The sequence below is a fragment of the Phragmites australis genome, chromosome 11, assembly GCF_958298935.1.
Source record: "Phragmites australis chromosome 11, lpPhrAust1.1, whole genome shotgun sequence".
Classification (NCBI taxonomy): Eukaryota; Viridiplantae; Streptophyta; class Magnoliopsida; order Poales; family Poaceae; genus Phragmites; species Phragmites australis.
Window position 1 is genome coordinate 21,771,065 of NC_084931.1, and position 20,071 is coordinate 21,791,135.

Consider the following 20,071-nt stretch of genomic DNA (forward strand, 5'->3'; position numbering starts at 1 on the left):
GGGGCGTGGGGGTTCGGGAGTGAGGTGAGGGTGTGGGGTATAATCAATGGTATTTGTGAGTAATTTTGTTATAATTATATGCTCACTCTCATATCTCTAGCTCTCACAATCCAAAAAATCATATTTTCTCTTGATGATGAATTTTGCCATAATCTTAATTGTGATTGTGAATCGTGAAATTTTTTGTTTTTTATTATAGCTTTTAAAAGCTATAATCCACAATCACAATAAAAACACAAACATGTACTTAGAAAAGCCCAACTTCGCTGGGTAGGTAAAGGACAGAAAGCCCAACACTGCCACAAACTTCATATTTACTTTCCCTAATTTTTTATTTTAATGTTTTTAAAATCCGAAAATTGCAAGTATAGATTTGCTAAATTTCAAAATAGATGCATATATTTTAATTTTTAGATTTTAAAAAATAAAAATAAAAAATCTTTACTTTCTCCTTGTCGCCTCGCCTTCCTTCTCTGGTTGGGATCTGAAGCCCAAGCCCTCTTCTCTCGTTTCCTGTCTATTCGCCTCTTCGGCCTCCTCGCTCTTTCCCCCACCCAACGATCTGCCCTTCTGCCCTCGGCGCCTCACCCCCCATGAGCCTCGCCGAGTCGCCGTCGCCGTCCCCGTCCCCGTCCCCGTCGTCGTCGAGCGGCAGCGACGACTTCGCCGCGCTCCTCGACTCGGAGCTCGAGCTCGCCTCCGCCGCGGACTCCGCCTCCCCCGGCAACCCCTCCGCTTCGCCCACCACCGACGATGAGGACGGAGAGGAGGATTCGGAGGGGGAGGATGAGTTCGAGGAGGATGTCAAAGCTGAAGTCCTCGAACAGAACGGGTGCGTGCCGCCTATCCGCTCCAACCTCCTCTCACTCGACACCAGACGGCCCGTTGGGTTCGGCAGCTTCGGCTACGCGATCAGAAGCTTGTATTTCACGCGCATTTAGAGTTGGATATTAGGTTTCGATGTAGGAGTAGGGATGAGCAGGTTTGCCTCAATTTGAGCTTATTCAGGGTTCCGTGGCTGCTTGGGTAAAGCATGTGCTCAAGGAGTTTTGCCTCCTTTTTACTTGCATCATGGTCTAGGCGGATCCTAATTGGAACAGATTGGATGCTAAAAGATTTGTTCCCCCTCTAGGTTTACTGGAGTTCATACTTCTGTATTGAGCACACCACTTTAATCATATTAACTCATGAGTTGATTATTCGATGATGTGAAATGTTGAATTTGAAATTCATGGAGACAATAAATTCGATAACATTGCTCTCTGTCTTGAATCGCATGTAAAGTAAGCCATCCATTCTTCCGTGTATGTTTGTTTGATGCATTAGTTAAGGGTTTCTTTGTCCTGATTTCATCTTCAGTTTATTGGATGACAAGCTGAAACTAGGATAAGAAATGCTACCATTAGTCATGGCTTATCATAAACTAAAGTCCTTCCACCAGAAACCCTCCAAATAATCATAAGCTGGGCTTTTTTTTGGGGGTGTGGTGGGGTTGTTAGCGGAAGTCTTCATAATCTATTATCTTAATATTTGAGGGGGAAAAGAAGCCACCGCGTTCACTCTCAAGGTCATGAAACTACCACGTTAATCGGGAAAAAAAGAAAAGATCTAGACCAACTTATTGCTATGAACATCTACCAGTCTAGATTAAACCAAAGAGTTCATATCAAATATGATTAATAAATAGCTGAATTCGGAATTAACAATTATGGAAAATTAGCAGTTCGATTTCCACACGGTTTGGGAAGCAAACTATCTAAATAAAGAGTCCAAATAAAATAAAATAAAATAAACATAATTGAAATTGGGCTTAGAATAAAAAAAAGAAGGATCCATATCAAATATAGTCTTAGAAAAAATCAAATTATTATAAAAATCAAATATCTAAATAAAGAGTCCATGTAAAATACATTTAATCAAATGTTATCGTGACAAAATATTGCAGCAAGGCTAGCCACACTATTAGCGTGGACCACCTTGTTAGTTTCATTTATTGGAGAAACTTCAGCCTTTACAAAAAACTCAGATGCTTAGTGGATTTTGTTCTATTTGGTGGAAATAAAGTCATCCTCTCTGTTGAAATATGTAATAGAATTCTCATGGGCTTTTTTCTTCTTAAAGGTCTATTTAATCTCCTATTCAGGAGCCAATAAAAGAAGACAGTCCCAACAGGAAATGTGAATCCTAGCCAATGTGAATTCCAGTGTCAAACAAGCCTTCCATTGTTCTTAGCAACTGTCTGTTCCATCTTTTCCTTAAAGTTCAATTCGGTGACTCCTTTCCTTGCATTTGCTTTGGGGCCTATTAGTTGTAATTTTGGCATGTGCTAGAGTAGTAGGAAACCTGCTTGCTCCCTCTCTCAAAAAAAAAAAAAAAAAAAAGAAGTAGGAAACCTGCTTGCTGGATTAGGATTTAGTTTAATAATCTAAATCCTAATACAGCCCTTCTCATCCAAGCAGGCCCACGTGGAATCGTTGAATTCAGGTTGGTTTTCTAAAGCGCTAGGCGGGCAGCTAATGCCTGATTGGAGCCAGGTGGAAATTGGTTGCTAGGTGGGAGGGTGGTGCCTACTGTGTAGGCAGGCTAGGTGGCTACCTTTTGCACTTAGGGTGTTCAATCGCTTAAAAATGTGTTAGATCATTGATTCACATGAAATTTCGTATTTGTCATGTTGAGGCAAATGTTTTATCATGGATTGTGAGTGGGTAGGTACAAGACCATGGAGGTACTTAATGGTATAAAAAAGCACGCATCTGTAAAAAATGCTGCATCAGATGGTTTAGATGCAATGCAACTTGTATCAAGTGGGGTATCCTTTCACATTAGGTAGTAAGAGTATTTAGTTATCATTGAAGGATACATGTATCTTTACTTTCCAGCATTTACTTTCCTGTTAAACACTGTAAGCTTTCTGTTTCAATTAATGTAGAGGGGAAACTGTCCCGGTTCCCAAAAAAATCTAAAAAGGTTATCGTTGAAGGATAATGATGGGAAGAACATCCTTATATTGGGGGCAAATGGAAGGAAAGAACATGGGATGGAGTCGTGTTGAGAAAGAACTCATCATGGGTTGTTTTGTTGATTTGTACTATGAATCTGACAGCCGTCAACTACATGCTAAATGCAGTGTCAAAAGGCGTCGAGTGGAGGAACAACACCAAGATCAAGGACCATCAGTTAGGCCTGAGAAAATTGCCACTGGTATGCTTGTTAGTCTCATTTTGCAAATCTGTTAATAACTTTTAGCAGCTCAAAGGGACATGATTGTGCATGTGCTTCAAATGGTGGTGTTTCAGAATATATTTTTCATCTGTAGTCTGCATTATGTTGCACTGTTGACTGTTGAAGTTCTCGTCATGATTAATACTATTTTCCCTTGGTTGTAAAGAGAAGATGAGCATAGCTATCTGTTTTCAAAGTTCAGTTTGTCTCTCCTCGTTCATAGAACAATGGCTTTCCTTTCATCTTTTGATTCAGAGTAGTAGAGTACAACCATTATCTGTGCCATTTACATTTCTAAATTGTCTTACAACAAATTATTCAGCTGTCTCTGGGCCTATTATATTTTCTTGTTAAAATATTCCCCAAAAGCTCATGAAACTTAATTTCTTCCATTGCAGTTGTCTTCACTTTAGTTCAGCATTTTTTGAGCATTGAATATCCAATTGCCCATTAGTGTAATAGATGATATGTTAAATTATTGTATATATATTGTAGCAGGTTCATCTAAAAATGTTCCAGTTGGGGTATGTCCACATCCTGGATATTTTGGTGGACTTTGCTTTAGATGTGGGAAGCCACAAGATGAAGAAGATGTTTCAGGAGTTGCTTTTGGTTACATCCACAAGGTACTCTTGAACTGGATATAGCAGATAATTTTAGGGCTATTTTAATATAGACATCAAGGGTGTGGTGTTTCCTTAAATCCTTATTGCACTTACCTTGCTCATATAACACTCCTTCTTGGATTAATGCTAGCATTGTATCTCTAATACATTCTCAGGCTTTCCAATTTATTTTTCATTTCCTGTTGTCCTCGCATAGCGCCTTATATCCGAAGGACTTTACAAATTTAGGAGAATTTTATAACTGCAGGGATTGAGGCTAGGTACTTCCGAAATCGACAGACTACGTGGCACTGATTTGAAGAATCTGCTGCGGGAAAGAAAACTAGTGCTTATTTTAGACTTGGATCATACACTGATTAACTCAACCAAACTCCATGATATTTCTGCTGCTGAAAATGACTTGGGTATTCAAGCTGCTGCATCAAAAGGTAATATTATCATTGTATTTTAAGTTTCTAGAACTTGTAACTATTCTTTGCAAAATGAGACATTTTATGACCATAAGCATAAGGTGCCACCCCCGGTCCAAAATTGATGCAAGTATGTGACTATGATATGTATGGTCAACTCTTTTCAATTTTGACCACCTAATATATTTGAAAGTATTAAAACTCCACAGGACAAAGACTTTTTTGTGTCGAATATGCAGGAGAGATGCGGGTCATTTCATTAAAGAGAAAGAAGTAAAAAAACACGTCGTCCATTCTTAAGAAAACAACGCACCACAAACAAAAAAAAAGCAAAAAAAAAAAAAGACCAACAAAACAACAAGTACAAGGCACAAACTAACTAGCTAACAAACTCCGGAGGCCCTTAGCTCCGACAGCACACCAGATAGCTCCCTCGTTTGCCACCATTCTCACCACTGTATTGACACTTGGAGTTGCATAGTTGAATATACAGTCATTACGGTGTTTCCATAATTCCAAGCCAGAGTTAACAAGGGAATTAAATCCTTTCCTCTGCTACTTGTCGACCGTCTTGTTCGTGACGCACCACCAACCCAAGAACACACCCATATTTGGCTGGGGCGCCACAGCCCGAAGACCAAGGTTCTGAAGGATGATGAACCACACCTGTCTAGCAAGCACAGGTGATCAAGATGTGATGGATGGTTTCAGCATCTTGATCGCAAAGAGGACATGAAGCTGGATGAGGCAACCCTCATCTAGCCAACCGATCTGCTGTCCAACATCTGTTGAGCCTAGCAAGCCAAAGAAAGAACTTGCACCAAAGAGGAGCCTAGGACTTCCAGACGAGTTTCCAAAGGTGCGAAACTAGTGGAACCAATGAAGAAAGTGTTGTATGCCGATTTACTTGAATACATACCCATCCTAGAGAGCTTCCAAAGATGTTGATCACTCACACCTTGCTGTAAATTGGTTTCTTCCAGAAAATCCAAGAGCTGAAGGTATTCCTCCAATGTGCCGACTGAGAGAGCGCTGATGATGTCCGACACCAACCGGCGATGGATGAGTGCCCGACTCATAGTTCTCTGATTAATCACTCACCGAGGGACAATGGAGAAGATATTTGGAGCCAAATCTGAGATAGACGTACCCTGCAACCACTTATCCGTCCAAAACACCGTGGTTGCACCATCTCCAACACTCGTCTCAGTGGCTATATCAAATAAGGCCTTCGCACCTGCACCTTCAATCCAACCCATACTGAGAAGGCTCGGTCTTGTGCAGCCACATCCCTCTAATCCAAAGCGCCCAACCAAGAGTAGCCAAGTCAAGAATTCCCAAGCCTCCAAATTGGGTCGGCCGACACACTCGTTGCCAAGATACCAAACAATTACCGCCATTGGCTTGTCCTTATCCCTTCCATAAAAAGCCCCTTCTTCTTTTATCAATTTCTTTGGGAATCCATTGGGGAAGATCCAATGCGATCATGTGATAGATGGGCACTGTAGAAAGGACCACACAAACCATAATCAATCTTCCTGCCCGGTTCATCAAAGAAGCCTTCCAACCTGGTTGATGATCTGCCACCTTGTCAATCAAAGGTTGTAACTCAGCTTTGGAAGGCTTCCTGACCGAAAGAGGAAGACCCAGATAAGTGCACGTGAAGTTTTTAACTTCACATGATAGCTGGTCCCTTATGACTAGCATCATCCTGACGTCAAATAGGAGTCACAGAACACTTAAGAATATTTGTTTTCAGACCTGAAGCATCCAACAACTGCTTGACTAAGACCAGATCATTAACAGTAGGGTGAAGAAATAAAACCACATCATCAGCGTATAGGGAAACACGATGATGCAATCCCTGTACTGCAAGCGGCTGCAAGGGACATTCTAGGCAAGCCCTGCCAATCAGCAAGTTCAACATGCCCATTATCAGAATAAACAACATAGAAGAGAGGGGATCTCCTTGCCTAAGGCCGTGACGGTGAATAACCTCACCCGGTTCTTCATTCAGCAACACCCGAGTGGAGAAAGTGGACATCAAACAACACAAAAGATTGCATCAATGATGGCCGAAACCCAAACTCCGAAGCACCTCCAACAAAAAAGGCCAAGAAACAGAATCAAATGCCTTGAATATGTCCAGTTTGAGAAGAATGTGCATCTCCTTCCACTTATGCAAACACCTCGTTGTTTGTTGAACAAGCAAGAAATTGTCCTGAATGCAACGACCACGGACAAAGGCGCTTTGATTCAAGGAGACCATGGAAGATAATCTTTGCGACCAGCTTGCAAAACTATGAATAAGGCTTATAGGACGATAATCTTTCACCTGTATAGCATCTGATTTCTTTGGCAAGAGAGTGAGAAAAGTTGTGTTCAAAAGTTTAAATTTTGAGTAATGCCCCTGCTGCACCGCCAACAAAGCCATCATCACATCGCTCTTAATAATCTTCTAACAAGCTTTATAAAAACGACCTGTAAAACCATTCGGACCGGGAGCCTTATCTTGACGTAACTCTTTTATTGTCGCCCACACTTCTTCAGTGAAAAGATCATCCAAGGAACCCAAATCATGTTGTTGCAAGTGGAAAGATGAAAGATTCAGAGTTGTTCTTCATTGCTCGACACCACCCAATAGACTGGAATAGAAATCAAAGACCGCCGATTGTTTCTACTCCCGATTAGTGACAATTTGATCATCCACTTGAAGTTTAGCTATAAAATTTATCCTTTTTTAGAACCTGGCCTACTGGTGGAAGAAAGTAGTGTTTGCGTCCCCTTCCTTAAGGTAGAGAATGCAGGAGCGCAGACGAGCAAAGGTGACAAGAATACGTAGCAATCTCAAGATGATGGATGATCTCCTTAGCCATAGCGAGTTGAATCTTAATGTTGCCAATTTTCTTTTGGCTCCAACTCTAAAGCCCCTTGCTGAGACGTTGCAGCTTGATAAACATCCTCTCCACAGGGCAAACTTTTGAAACAGGAGCATCCCAACAACTCTGCACCTCCTCCAGGAAACCCTGAAAATTCGGCCAAAAACTTTCAAAAATAAAACATTGTTTGCCACATGTATTGACCTTAAGACCAATCAACAACTGGCAATGATCCAAGACCACTGACGCCGAGCTTTGCAGAATAGAATCTGGAAAGATCTCCCAATCCACTGAACAAAAAACACGATCAAGCCTAACAAGGGTAGGAAGGACCCATTCATTCGACCAAGTATACTTGCGGCCCAAAAGAGGGATCTCCTTGATTTCCGTATCATCAATCAAACGATGAAAACGACCCATCATGGCATGGTTCATGTTTGCATTATTCTTGTTAGCCGCTTGGTAAATTAGATTGAAATCCCCGACCACAAGCCAATGACCGACACATAATGCACGAACATCTCACAACTCTTGCATAAAAGCTAGCTTCACAGCCTCATCTTGAGGGCCATAAACCCTAGTAAACCACCAATTGCGGTCATCTTGCTCAGCGAATTGAATCGACACAGAGACAGTGTCAACATGAGTACAAAAGGCTTGGCAAATAGCACCTTTCCACGCAATCATAATAACCCCCCCCCCCCCCCTCGAACCATCAACTGGTAGGGTCACATATTGATCAAAGTTGACACTGATTGTCGCAAGCAAAATACCGCGAGACATCGATGCAACCTTAGTTTCTTGAAGGCACACAATGTCAGCCTTGGAAGTGAGCACTACATCACATATGGAATTGCGCCTAACAGCCTTGTTAAGACCCTAAGCATTCCAAATTAAAACGATAGACGGATTCATTTGAAAACAAACCACAAGTGACCAATACAAGACACAACCAACAAGCTTATTTCAAATCCAATAGATCGACGGTTGAACGAACCTGGTCCTCATCAACTCTCTAGCCAAAAATGGCTACCAGTGCAGAAAGATGAGCAACGGCAATGTCTTGTCAAAGAGCTTGCAATACGCATCCTGAGCCTGCCGGTCTACATGCACATTGTTGGGAATTAGACCGAGACTTCTCATTACTCTCCTTTAGGCATGCATAACCGCGAGGCCTAAAGAACAAGGAGCCACTCCCGCCACCCCTCTACTGTGCCTAGGCATCGAGCCCAAAGGAATCCCTTTTTGCCTTCTCTTGTGGAGGACAAGCTGAGGCATGAGGCAATCCACCAGTTTGGAAATCCTTGAGATTAAAGGATGCGTGCACAACTCAGCAGGAGTACATGGCGAGGGAGGGGAAGCGAGAGCCCCTAGGGATCCATGCTGAACAGCTTGGCACCGACGCCTTAAATAGACCGGCAACGGCTTAGCACTAACTAGAATAGCAGCCAGGTTCGACTGAAGATACAGGAAACACTGAAGCAGTGTCACAAGATTTGGTGCGTCAAAGGCTACCAAGACAAGATCCAAAACCTCCTCAGATAGCCCAGGAGCAACAGGTACAAGAGATTGCCCATCATGACGAAGCTCACCTTCCAGGTTGAGCCCAACGGGAGAAATGGGCCCAACCGAGGGGAGCCCATTACCAAATCCCACAAAACGAAGCTAGATCGCAGGGCGCCGGCAAGGGGACAAGGGGAGAAACAAGATGTTCCTCAGACTTCTCGCGCAAAGGAACCCCAACGACGGCAGAGGGAGACACAATCTCCAATGGAGGCGCGTTGATCAAGCTGTTATCAATGAGGACATCACTTTCCAAAGCAGCCGCCGCGATGCATGGGACATAACCCATCGTCAACCGGGCGGCCTGGGACTCTGAACGACGCATCGGTTCTCAAGCCGGTAACTTTGCCTCCATGTGGACAACACAGAGACACGAGTAATGGCACCGCCACCTGAGTTGTTGGTGGCAGGAGAGCCATTGCACGACGAGGGGCCCGACGACGACTCGGAAAGACGACGCCGACGCCGATCACCACCACTGCCATCACCATCCGAAGGAGAACCTGGCAAGTCCGGATCAAATACGACGATGTCCTTCACGAAGATGTCAATGTGGGTAGACTAAGGCCCTCTTCACCAGCGGACCATCCTCAACCATAGGTACATGTGGCTCGACAATGACTAGGTCTATGGTCAGTGGAAAGGACTCCGACCTGGAGCACCAAGCCGAGAAACAAAATGAAGAACAATCTGAACGAGCCACCGTAGATGGAAGAAGACACTGAATCCAACAAAAGGGGCTAAGGAGCTACTCTGCCATTGCCAATTCTCAGGCGTGTGCCGGAGTGCCACGAAGCTCCAATTCGACCAAGAAACATAGAGACATGCCAGATGAATGAGCCTGCTGACACCACCGCTTGATGATCAGCCTGAAGAACGGCATGCGGACTGGCTACCCACCGTTAAGAATCCTCTCAACCGACGACTCATGCGGGAGGAAGAGTAGAAAATTTTCTGGCTTTGAACGATGAAGGGATAGAGATTCAGCATCAAGGTTGAACTTGTTCGCAATTTCCACTACCACCTCCTGAGGCGAAACGTCCAGCCTGTTGTTGACCACCGAAACAAACACCGCATGACGAAGATCCTCCTCAGCACGCGCTATACTCCCATAACGATCCATGACGCAAAGATTCCTAGAGGAGAGGGCCTCATACGTCGCAGCAGAAACCGTAGACGTGAGGCGCGCCAGAGAAGGATCACAAGAGCAGTGACCATCAACAGCAGAGCGGAGAGGCGAGACCGGAGCTCCAACACCTGAGGAGGAGTGCCACCTGCGACAGCGCGAGCTCCCATCGCTAGAAGAACATGGCGCCGAAGAACCCCCACCAGCAGCAGAAACACGATCACCCGGGGAAGCCACCATAAGCGCCAAGACCGGGGACACTAAAGGAGATAGACGATGCCAAACCGAACGCCACGACACGACCTCTCGATGAGGACCCCCCCCCCCCCGGAACACTAGCACCAAAGCGGACCCCAAGTCAAAGCGTCAATACAGACAATCGTAAGAACGATGACCCACCGCGAGGGAATAGAAGCACAGGGGTCCCTCTGACACTGGATAGCGCAATGAGACGTCGAAAAACAGTTGAAGCACTTTCCCCTGAGGTCAGCAGGAAGTGAACCACGCGGCCGGCATGATGGCCGATGTGGCAGTTGAAGACACCTCCTCCGGGCCCTTCGACCCTTTGCCACCTGCCAACCGTCAGCGTCTGGACCGAGCCTCAACTTGGAAGGCCAGTGTATTTCAGAGCGCACGGCAGGGCGAGACACAGGTGGCTGAGAAGTCCAACATAGGCGACAATGGCACGAGTCGATGAAGACGCCAGGCAGACCCGTGGGAGGCACAACGACTAGGACAGTCGGTGCCACAGCCAATGAAGCTGAAGAAATCACAACATCGCGATAAGCGGGCGAGCCAGGAACATGCATACACGGGCTGCAGGACCTGGGAGAAGAAGGGCTCGAATCTTGCCATCGTAGAACCTTGGACCTGCTCGTCGGGATGAAAGGCTGGACCAACGGTGACAACAAAGACGAAGGAACTGGCGCCTGAGAAGGGAGAGGAATCGGCTCCAGGGGGAGTACGGACTGGGCAGTGGCCGCCGGGGCTGGAGCAGCTGTCAGCGTGGGGCTAGGAAGGGGAGAGGCGTCGGGAAGGCAAGGGAGTGGAAAGGAAGTGGAAAGGGCACCGGGAGGGCAGGGAACGGAGCGGGAGTGGAAAGGTCCATCCTATCAAATGGATTCTCCTACAACAAAGACATTTACATGAGTAAATCTATACAACGCTAACACTACAATGTGGTTTTGCAATTTGCAACGTTTACTAAATATGTTCGAAATTAGTGGTCAATGTTCCTTCTTGGTTCTTGCAGACAATGCAAAGTTTAGTGACATGTACGTTTGAATTTTGGACTGGAGTGACTACAATTTCTGGAGAAAAAGAGTAGAGCCAACATTTATGTAATCAGCTAGCTTGTCACGATGAAAACTAGAAATTAACGTACATAATCATGGCAATTCCATCTGCTTTTCTGCCTGTTTTCTGCATAATGTGGTCTCAGTTAGAGATTGACATTATCCAGGACTTAAGTTCATGGTACCTCTATAATTTGCTATTAGACAAAAAATTTCTACGGATCAGTGCAGTTAGCATTAGTTGGTATTACCAATACTTCAAGTCTGTGCTAACTTTGACCCCACTTAGCAGAGCAATAACGATCATCAGCTTTCATATGACGAAAGTAATGATTTGTAATACTAAGTTCTAATGCATGGTAGATTTTTATGGTAAATGGTTATTTTCTTCACTATTATCTTTGTTTTATGTACTTTGATTTTTGCTGAAACTGTTGTTGCTTATCCGTGAACATATGGCACATCTAGTGAACCGCTCATATCCTAAATGCAGATGATCCCAACAGAAGCATCTTCACATTAGGCTCAATGCAGATGCTCACAAAGTTGAGACCCTTTGTCCAAAAATTTCTAAAAGAAGCAAGCAATATGTTTGAGATGTATATATATACCATGGGTGAGAAAGCTTATGCAATTGAAATCGCGAAACTTCTTGACCCTGGGAACGTCTATTTTTCTTCAAAAGTGATTTCAAACTCGGATTGCACTCAGCGACACCAGAAAGGTCTTGATGTGGTTCTTGGAGCTGAAAGTGTTGCAGTGATTCTTGATGATACTGAGTATGTAAGTGTTACTGTTCGGTGAATGTGATTGATACAATTATGTGTGTGCTCTATCCAATAGGGATTCAATAGCTTAACTGGAAACAATTTTATTTATAAAAGAAAAGATCACGTTATTTGCCATGAGTTCATTGTTCAAGCTAGGTCTTAATGTCCCATCGTAGTATATGTTGGTCACTGTAAGTTTACTTTGGCAGTTCCTATTCTACATTTCCTATTTCCATCCAACATACAGACTGAACAGTAAAAATATTCATCCTCATTTATTTTACGTAATGATGCCACTTCAGTGATCATTTTACCTTTTGATATCCTCTTTGTTTGGGGCTCTTGTTGGGTTTCATCTCTAGCCTACCCCAACTTGCTTGGGACAAAAAATGCTTTGTTGTAATGATATTGCTTCAATGTCTAGGAGCTTGTTCCTTCCTGTTGTTCCTGGGTTATAGTGATAATTTCTGTTTTTACTGTAATTCATCATTCATATGTATGAGCATACTTTGGCCTGCCTGAAAATGAAATCTTGTTTCAGGTCTGGCAGAAGCATAAAGAAAATCTGATTCTAATGGAGAGATATCATTACTTTGCTTCAAGCTGCCGCCAATTTGGTTTTGGTGTTAGATCCTTGTCAGAGTCGATCCAAGATGAAAGGGAGAGTGATGGTGCTTTGGCTACCATTTTAGATGTCTTGAAGCGCATACACACTATTTTCTTTGACTCGGTTGGTTGCTTAAGTTCATGGTTTTATCACATTTTTATCTTTCTGTTTCTTTTTACTGTCTCTTCGCTACACCTGAATCTTGTTAGCCATAAGTTTTTCACTTCTAACCATTTGGCATTGTAATTCTCTTCTGTAGGCTGTTGAAACTGATCTTTCTTCACGGGATGTGAGACAGGTAGGCTACTAAACAAACAGTTACCTTGCGTGCTCTGCACTCCAAGAATTATTTATGGCATTTACAAAATAACATAGTATTTAACCTCGTTTTAATTGTTATCACCATTCAGTGGAATGTGGACATCCCTAGTCATTGTCACTAGTAAATCTACTTGATGGATATGGTTCGGAGGTGATGAAAATGGTTAAGAGGAAGTACCTACCAGCAAATTCAGTTTGATGATTTAAAATGACTGAGCAATAGGTTGCTAAACAGATCTTCTACAGTATCATGGTTCATAGATTTCGTTTGTCACTTTCTGTTTATTGTGTTTGCATGTCTCATATTTAGGTGATTAAGACGGTACGGAAGGAAGTACTGCAAGGCTGCAAGTTAGTCTTCAGTCGGGTGTTCCCAAACACTACTCGCCCACACGATCAGATGATCTGGAAAATGGCCGAGCAGTTGGGTGCTGTTTGCTGCGCAGACGTGGATTCCACCATCACCCACGTTGTCGCCTTGGGGTCGAGGACTGATAAGGCCCACTGGGCTAAATGTAACGAGAAGTTTTTGGTCCACCCCCGCTGGATTGAAGCCGCGAATTTCCGATGGCACCGGCAACCGGAGGAAGATTTTCCTGTAGCTGCCCCCAAGGAAAAGAGTACGGATAAAGAAAATGATGTAGCTGTCCAGAAGGAAAAGGGCGAGGCTGATGAAAACGCTGTTGCCACTGCTACAGATCAAACTGACTCATAACTATGTAGGGCTCGAAAGGCTTGACTGACGTGTAGCTGCAACTATTTATCTTAGGATGGGGGATGGAAAGTTAGCTTTTGGGTATCGTTTCTTGCAGGTTCTGATGTTAGATCTGGTCCATGTGAAATTTTGCATCTGTTTTAATGCTCATTGGCCAACAGCCATCTAAATTAAGGTGACGAACATTTCGGGAGTTAAAAGTGATTGGATATGGTTATGGCAGAACTCATTTACGTTAAGCTGTGCGGTTATGCATGTAAACGTATTGTAGCTGGGTGCTGGCATTGGATCAAACTACAGTGCCTTTTCTTTACGCAAATGGTACTCCGTAATTTTGAGGTTGAAAATGGTGCGACTGAATTATTGTGCACTGCAAAAGGTGCAGATGAATGTTACAATGGCTCCTAAAGAGCCTAGGACGAAATTGATCATCCATAGCATATGATGGGAAATGCTATGCAATTGAGTTTGTAGGTCCTTCAGTTATGAAGGATAAGTTTTTGGCTCTCTGTCTTGTCGGTAAAGGAGCAAGAATCTCTATGCTTTACCGTGAATTTTGTGTGATGGGTGACGTCAAACATGCATTATCACAAAGGCTTTCTAGACCCGACGTCCCATCATTATTGGGTACATAGAATCTGATTTCTTTTATTCAAGGACCCAAGCAATTTTTTTCCAGAGGAGTGTAGTAGAGTAACCAATGGAAGCCACAGGTTCAAATTCCGGAAAGTCCAGTCCTAAGCATATAGTTAGAGAGATTGAAACTATGGCTGTCAGTTAAAAGACACAGAAAACATTCTTTGGACAAGCCAAAAGACAGTTTCGCGATCATCATTGTCCTGGTAGTGAACTTTCCCTGTGAACAGAAACATTTCGCGATCGATAGAGAGAGGTCCCGCCTGCAACTCATGCGCCAGGTCAGGCCACATCACAGCAAGTCAGCAAGCAACACAACGAAACGAACGTTTTATGTGAGGCCAACAACAAGCTACCTCACGATTCCACAGTCCACACTGGATGCAATGCAAGCATGCTTGATCGATAGACAGCAGTTGTACGTGGCCGCCGCCGCCGCCGGTGTCTGCAGAACACAACAAGCAGAGCCACATGCGACGTGTACATCAGCCGCAGCCCAGATCCAAGTCCGAGTCCTCCGCTCCAGACTGACCTTTCTTCGACAGGAAAGGCCACCCACTGATTTGCACATGGGTCTCCTGTCCCTGTGCCACCCTTCGGCAAGTGCTGCGTCCCGTCGGCCCGACCCCAGCCTTGTGGCTCTCTACCTCCAGCCGTCCAGCGAGCGGCGCGCGCGCCGTGATCGAGTTTGCAGTCACACACGCATGTGCCCGCCCGGCGCGCGGCCCGACCGGCCGGCACATGCGGATCTTGGTGGGGGGTGCTCGGGTTCTGATGGACAGAAAACGCGGCTGCGCCGTGGGGTGCAGCCTTGCGGGCCGCGAGAGACGCGAGCGACGTACGCGCGCCGCCGAGGCGGGCAGGCGGCGAACCTAGTCGGTTTGGGCGGAGGGACGGGGATCCTAGCATATTTTGGTTAATGTTTACGGTAACCGCTTGGTTGTCAGATCATCTTTAACTATATTTTTTATTTTGTTTTTTTTATTTTCTTTCTCATCTTTATTCTTTTTATTTTCTCTCATCTCTAATAGTTTATTTTTGAGAGGAATTGTGAAATGAAAGGAGAGAGAATTCCGTTCTAAAAAAATTATCTTGAGAATCTCTTCGTAACAGAAATCGTAAAGAAAAACCGTTGAAATACTGAAGGGAACAAAAATCTCTTCACGACGAGAATTTTATCCTCGAAAGAAAACCGTTGGTCGTGATCTTATGTAGTGTGATGAGATTGGATCATGGACGGGGGTTGTGTGTAGGACACTTGAGTAATACGAAGAAAAAAATTATGTGGTGCGTACGGTCGTATGTGGCCGGTGTTGCTTCGGATCCTTCGACCATGCACGTTGCGCACTGAGGGTGGCATGGCTGTATATGCCGGATGACCCGGGGCAGGGTAATAACGTCGATGTTGAGGGATTGGAACTAGTTTCCACTTTTCTTTTATTTTCTTTTCTTTTTTTTTTACACTAGATCGAGCCTCTGCTGGAGTCATGGAGCAAGCAACTGTACACAGATACAAATACACTTATTGAGATATTCTGCTCCCAGAACACAAAGGAGTATCTGTAGGATAAAGATCGATCTCAAGAATTCCTACAAGATTCCGGTGTCAATTTGTCTGTAAAATTTCGGTGTCAGGCCGTTGCCTGCGGTAATGGGCTAATGGCACTAATCAATGCAAGGGGAACAAAAGGGCTTCTGCTGAACGGCGCTCGCAAATCCTCCTACGTGCGTTAGCGGAGTGTGTCACCGAGTAGCGTACAAAAAGATGGACGGACCACGTCGTGTAGGTAGGTGCGAGTGCGACCATGCACGTACGCGATCACCCAAGCTACAGCGAGACGTACGGCGCCGTGGCAACTGGTGATCCTCTGTGTTGTCTTCCTTGGCACTTTCCGCACGCAATGTGAGACCCCAATGATATAGCCGTAGCTTTTTAGGCCCCGTTTGGTACAGCCTCTCTACAGTTTTTAGTAAAAAAAACAAGCAGCTTCTCCTCCCAAACGGAGTGCTTCTCCCCAGGTTCTCCTAGACTCTTCTCAGACCACCCACGTTTGTACATATAAGCAGAAGCGACCAGTAACCCGTTTGCGGGAAAAACTCACCTATTCTCGAGTTAGATATATTATACTACCCCTAAAGTTTATGGAATTTATCCACCAAATACCACTAGATAAATATTCTCTTTCCTCGCTTTCCCGTGCTCGGCCCCCTCCTGACCCCGACCTCGCCTCGCTCCCTCCCCACCCGTGCTCTAGCGGATCTAGTGGAGATGGCTGTTGAGGGCCCCCTCCCTCACCTCCATGCCAGACCCAAAGCAGACGAAGGGCGGTGAGGAGGCCAGATCCAACGGCGACATCCTCCACATACCGCACCCTCATCCTCCTCCGCCTTCTGGTTGAGATAGACCGCCAAATTTGGTGGAGCTTGCCACCCAGGGCCACCATCCCCGGATCTGGTTGAGATGGCGATGACTCCAACAGGAGTGTCAAGAAGGCGGTGCTCCACGCGACCCCACCGTGTCGTACATCCCCCCACCGCGAGGGGCAGCCAACTGCGCTACACCGACGGTGAGACCCGCATCATCGTCGTCCCGCGCGCTGGAGCCTCTTACGCGACCCTCGTCGCCGGGGTGTCGAGCCCGCACTTAAGTACCAGCTGCCCCAGGAAGACCTCGACTCACTCATCTTTGTCACCGCCTAGCGTCTCTGTCGATCCCCGGTACTAATTGCTGCTCCCTGGTTGATAGATAAGCGCTCCAATCTCAGAGCATCTCCAACCAATCCCTCATCTCACCCCTTACCCTATTTTTTGGGAAAAAACACTCAAACGCTCTCCAACCGATCCCTCATCGGCCTCATCATTTTTAAGGGATCCCTACTTCATCTTCCTCGACCCTCAGATTTAGGAACTGCTGTCGGCCCCCTATCCGTCAATGACCTCTCCTTCCCGTCGCTCCTTCCCGCCACGAACATTTTCGATGATGACACCAGGTACACTTGCCCTGCGCCAGCTCCTCCGCTTGCCTCGCACCGCCAGCTCCTCCGCTTTGCCCCGTGCCGCACGCTACTCCGCTTGCCCCACACCGTCGACCCCAGTCCTCCAGTACCCCCGCCCCGAGATCTGAGCGAGAGAGGGCTGGGGAGAGAAAGGCCAATTGGGGGAGAGAGAGAGAGGGCCGGAGAGGGAGGGGGGCTAGCTAGGAGAGAAGAGGGAGGTGGACTGGGGAGGGAGGGAGGCCAGCTGGGAGAGGGAGGGAGGCCAGCTGGGAAAGAAGAGGGAGGGAGGCCGATTGGGAGAGGGAGGAAAGCCGGTTGGGAGAGGGAGGGAGGCGGACTGGAGAGATGTTGGCTAGGAGAGGGCTGGGAGAGGATGTAGGCAGACTGGAGAGGGAGAGGGAGAGGGCTGGCACAAAGGTCGGCTGGAGAGATTTTGGCTGACTGGGAGAGAAGAAGAGGCCGCCTGGAGAGTTGTTGGCTAGTTGGAGAGATGTTGGCCTGCCTCCTCTGTGCCACGATACAATTTTGCAATGCTAGAAAGTTTATAGTGCTAAAAAATGTTTAATTTTATATTTTGCAATGCTAGAAATTAGTATCATGGTTCAATTTGTGTTATGAAGGTGTAGGTTACAACAATGGATGGTTTTTTGGAATTGATGAGTGAGCAAAACATTAAAGATAATGGACCGTATTGGGATGATAGTCAATTTGTAAGCCCACCCGAGGAGCAACAACTATCACATGTAGAAGCTGGTGCATCCCAAAAGGCAAAAAAGGATAGATCAAAAAATTTCAATGTAAAAGAAGACAACATGTGGTGTCGGCATGGCTAGAAGTTAGTTTGGATGCTATACAGGGGAATGAACAATCTCGTGCTACGTATTGGCAAAGAATTACTTATTGTTTTTACGAGCAGAAGGACTTTGCATCTGATCATAATTCCAATTCTCTCCAGTACCGTTGATCTATCATACTAGAAGGTGTTAACCGGTTTTATGGATGTTATGTCCAAACTCAGAACAGGAGGCAAAGAGGGATGACAGAACAAGATAAGGTATAATGTTATCTTGTTTAGTTTATTGTCATTTCATATGTTGTGCAAGTCTAATAAGGCGTATTTACATGTGTACGTAATGCATGCATGTGAATTGTATAAATCAAAAGACCCGAAGGGCAGATCATTCAGATTGTTGCATTGTTAGAATATCTTGCAGCACAAGCAAAAGTGGAATGATAGGTGCGTCCAGAAAAATTAAAAGACATTTACCACTGGAAGTCCATCGTCCACTCCTGGGACCAACGAGAGTCATCTAGAGGATGATGGGGAGGCTCATACTTCAGATCTCATGGTTAGGCCAGGAGATAGGAAGGCGGAGAAAGAGCGGCAACGGCGAGGTAAAAATCATGTCTCTCTTGGAGATAATCTTTACATAGAAGTGTTGAAAAACATGTGGGCTAAGAAGAAAGAGGCAGAAGCCTTGAAAGAGGTTGCAAAAAAAGAGCGTTATGATGAGAAACTTGCACTTGAGAAGAAAAAGATTGAACTGAAAGAACAAAATATTGAGTTAAGGAGAAGGATCAAAGATGATAAGGTGATGAATATGGATCTTAGTGGTATGGGTGAGCGACAACGACAATACGATAAGATTATCGCTTGGCAGTTTGGCATAGGCTCGGGTTGAGCTACTTCATATATGGAACTTTAAGTATTTTGTTGGCACTTTAAGTATGTTGTATGAACTTTAACTTTTTTTTTTTGCATTTTACATATGTTGTATAAACTTTTAGTGTGTTGTACGAACTCTATGTTATTTGTATGGACTATCTATATTAGTTGTATGAGTGATGTTGTTGTGTTATGAAAAAACTGCATACATTACCATACATTATTGCAACTGCATACATATTTAAAAACATTACATGATAGGTACTGACTACATTATTACAAGTGCATACATAATTAAAAACAGTACATGATAGGTACCAACTATATTGGTACAACTACATACACTATACCCCTCCATATTTTTTCCATAGGTGCTCGACTAGATCATCGCGAAGCTGTGAGTGAGTTTCCCTATTAGTAATAGCTTGATGAGTTCGAAGAAACCCTTGCAGTTCAGCCGTAGGACGATGAGAAACTATCAACTTCTCCCATCCCATCAAAATGGTGGTTTCCTTATGCATCTCGCTCATCTTCAACGATCATATTATGCATGATGATACAAGCTATCTTGTCCTAGTGTGTCTTGATCCCAAAATCGTGCTGGCCTATGAACAATGGCAAAACGAGCTTGCAAAACTCCAAATGCTCGTTCCACCTCCTTCCTCACCGCTGCTTGTGCTTTCGTAAAATATTTCCTCTTATTCCCTTGTGGAGATAGTATTGGCTTAACAAATGTGGATCATTAAGGATATATGCCATCTACAAGGTAATATTTTATTGTAATTATGACCATTGACGGTGTAGTTCACTTCTGGAGCGTGCCCTTCGGCTAGCTTTCACAAACCTTTTAAGACTTCCTATAGCAATACTTTCTCTAATCTGAATATAATCATTAGTAGCATTTGCTGCTACTCCATAAGTTAGCATCCTAAATGTTGTGGTTATCTTCTACAAAGGAGATAACCCAAGACGTTCGTTCCTATCTCTTTTTTGCACAAAATACTCATCATGTTGTTCTACAGCTTACAGTATGTGAAGAAATAGAGAACGAGCCATTCTAAACCTGAAGAAAGTAATAAGAATCAGCCGAACCCAAAAGGATGAAAAAAAATGATGAAGAAACAAAAATAGATCATTTACAAACCTGCGACGAAAGAAAGTTGGACCGTAGGTAGGAGCATCTGAAAAATAGTCTTCGTATAGCCTCAAATGCCCTGCTTCTCTGTTGTGGTTGATATA

The 20,071-nt window shown here is 44.7% G+C and overlaps 1 protein-coding gene across 2 annotated transcripts; it reads left to right on the forward strand.

The window, feature by feature from the left end:
• The first annotated feature begins 488 nt into the window (after positions 1 to 488).
• Positions 489 to 13,847, forward strand: LOC133884836 (RNA polymerase II C-terminal domain phosphatase-like 4). Of its 2 annotated transcripts, none has more exons than XM_062324404.1 (8): positions 489 to 832; positions 3,128 to 3,201; positions 3,718 to 3,848; positions 4,096 to 4,276; positions 11,615 to 11,904; positions 12,433 to 12,621; positions 12,758 to 12,796; positions 13,130 to 13,847. In XM_062324404.1, exons 1-8 carry the CDS (start codon positions 594 to 596, stop codon positions 13,532 to 13,534), a joined length of 1,548 nt encoding a protein of 515 aa, XP_062180388.1. In that variant the 5' UTR covers positions 489 to 593; the 3' UTR covers positions 13,535 to 13,847. The 2 variants fall into 2 exon arrangements, with proteins under 2 accessions (XP_062180388.1, XP_062180389.1); XM_062324405.1 differs by having other exon boundaries at positions 3,721 to 3,848.
• The last annotated feature ends 6,224 nt before the right edge of the window (positions 13,848 to 20,071 follow it).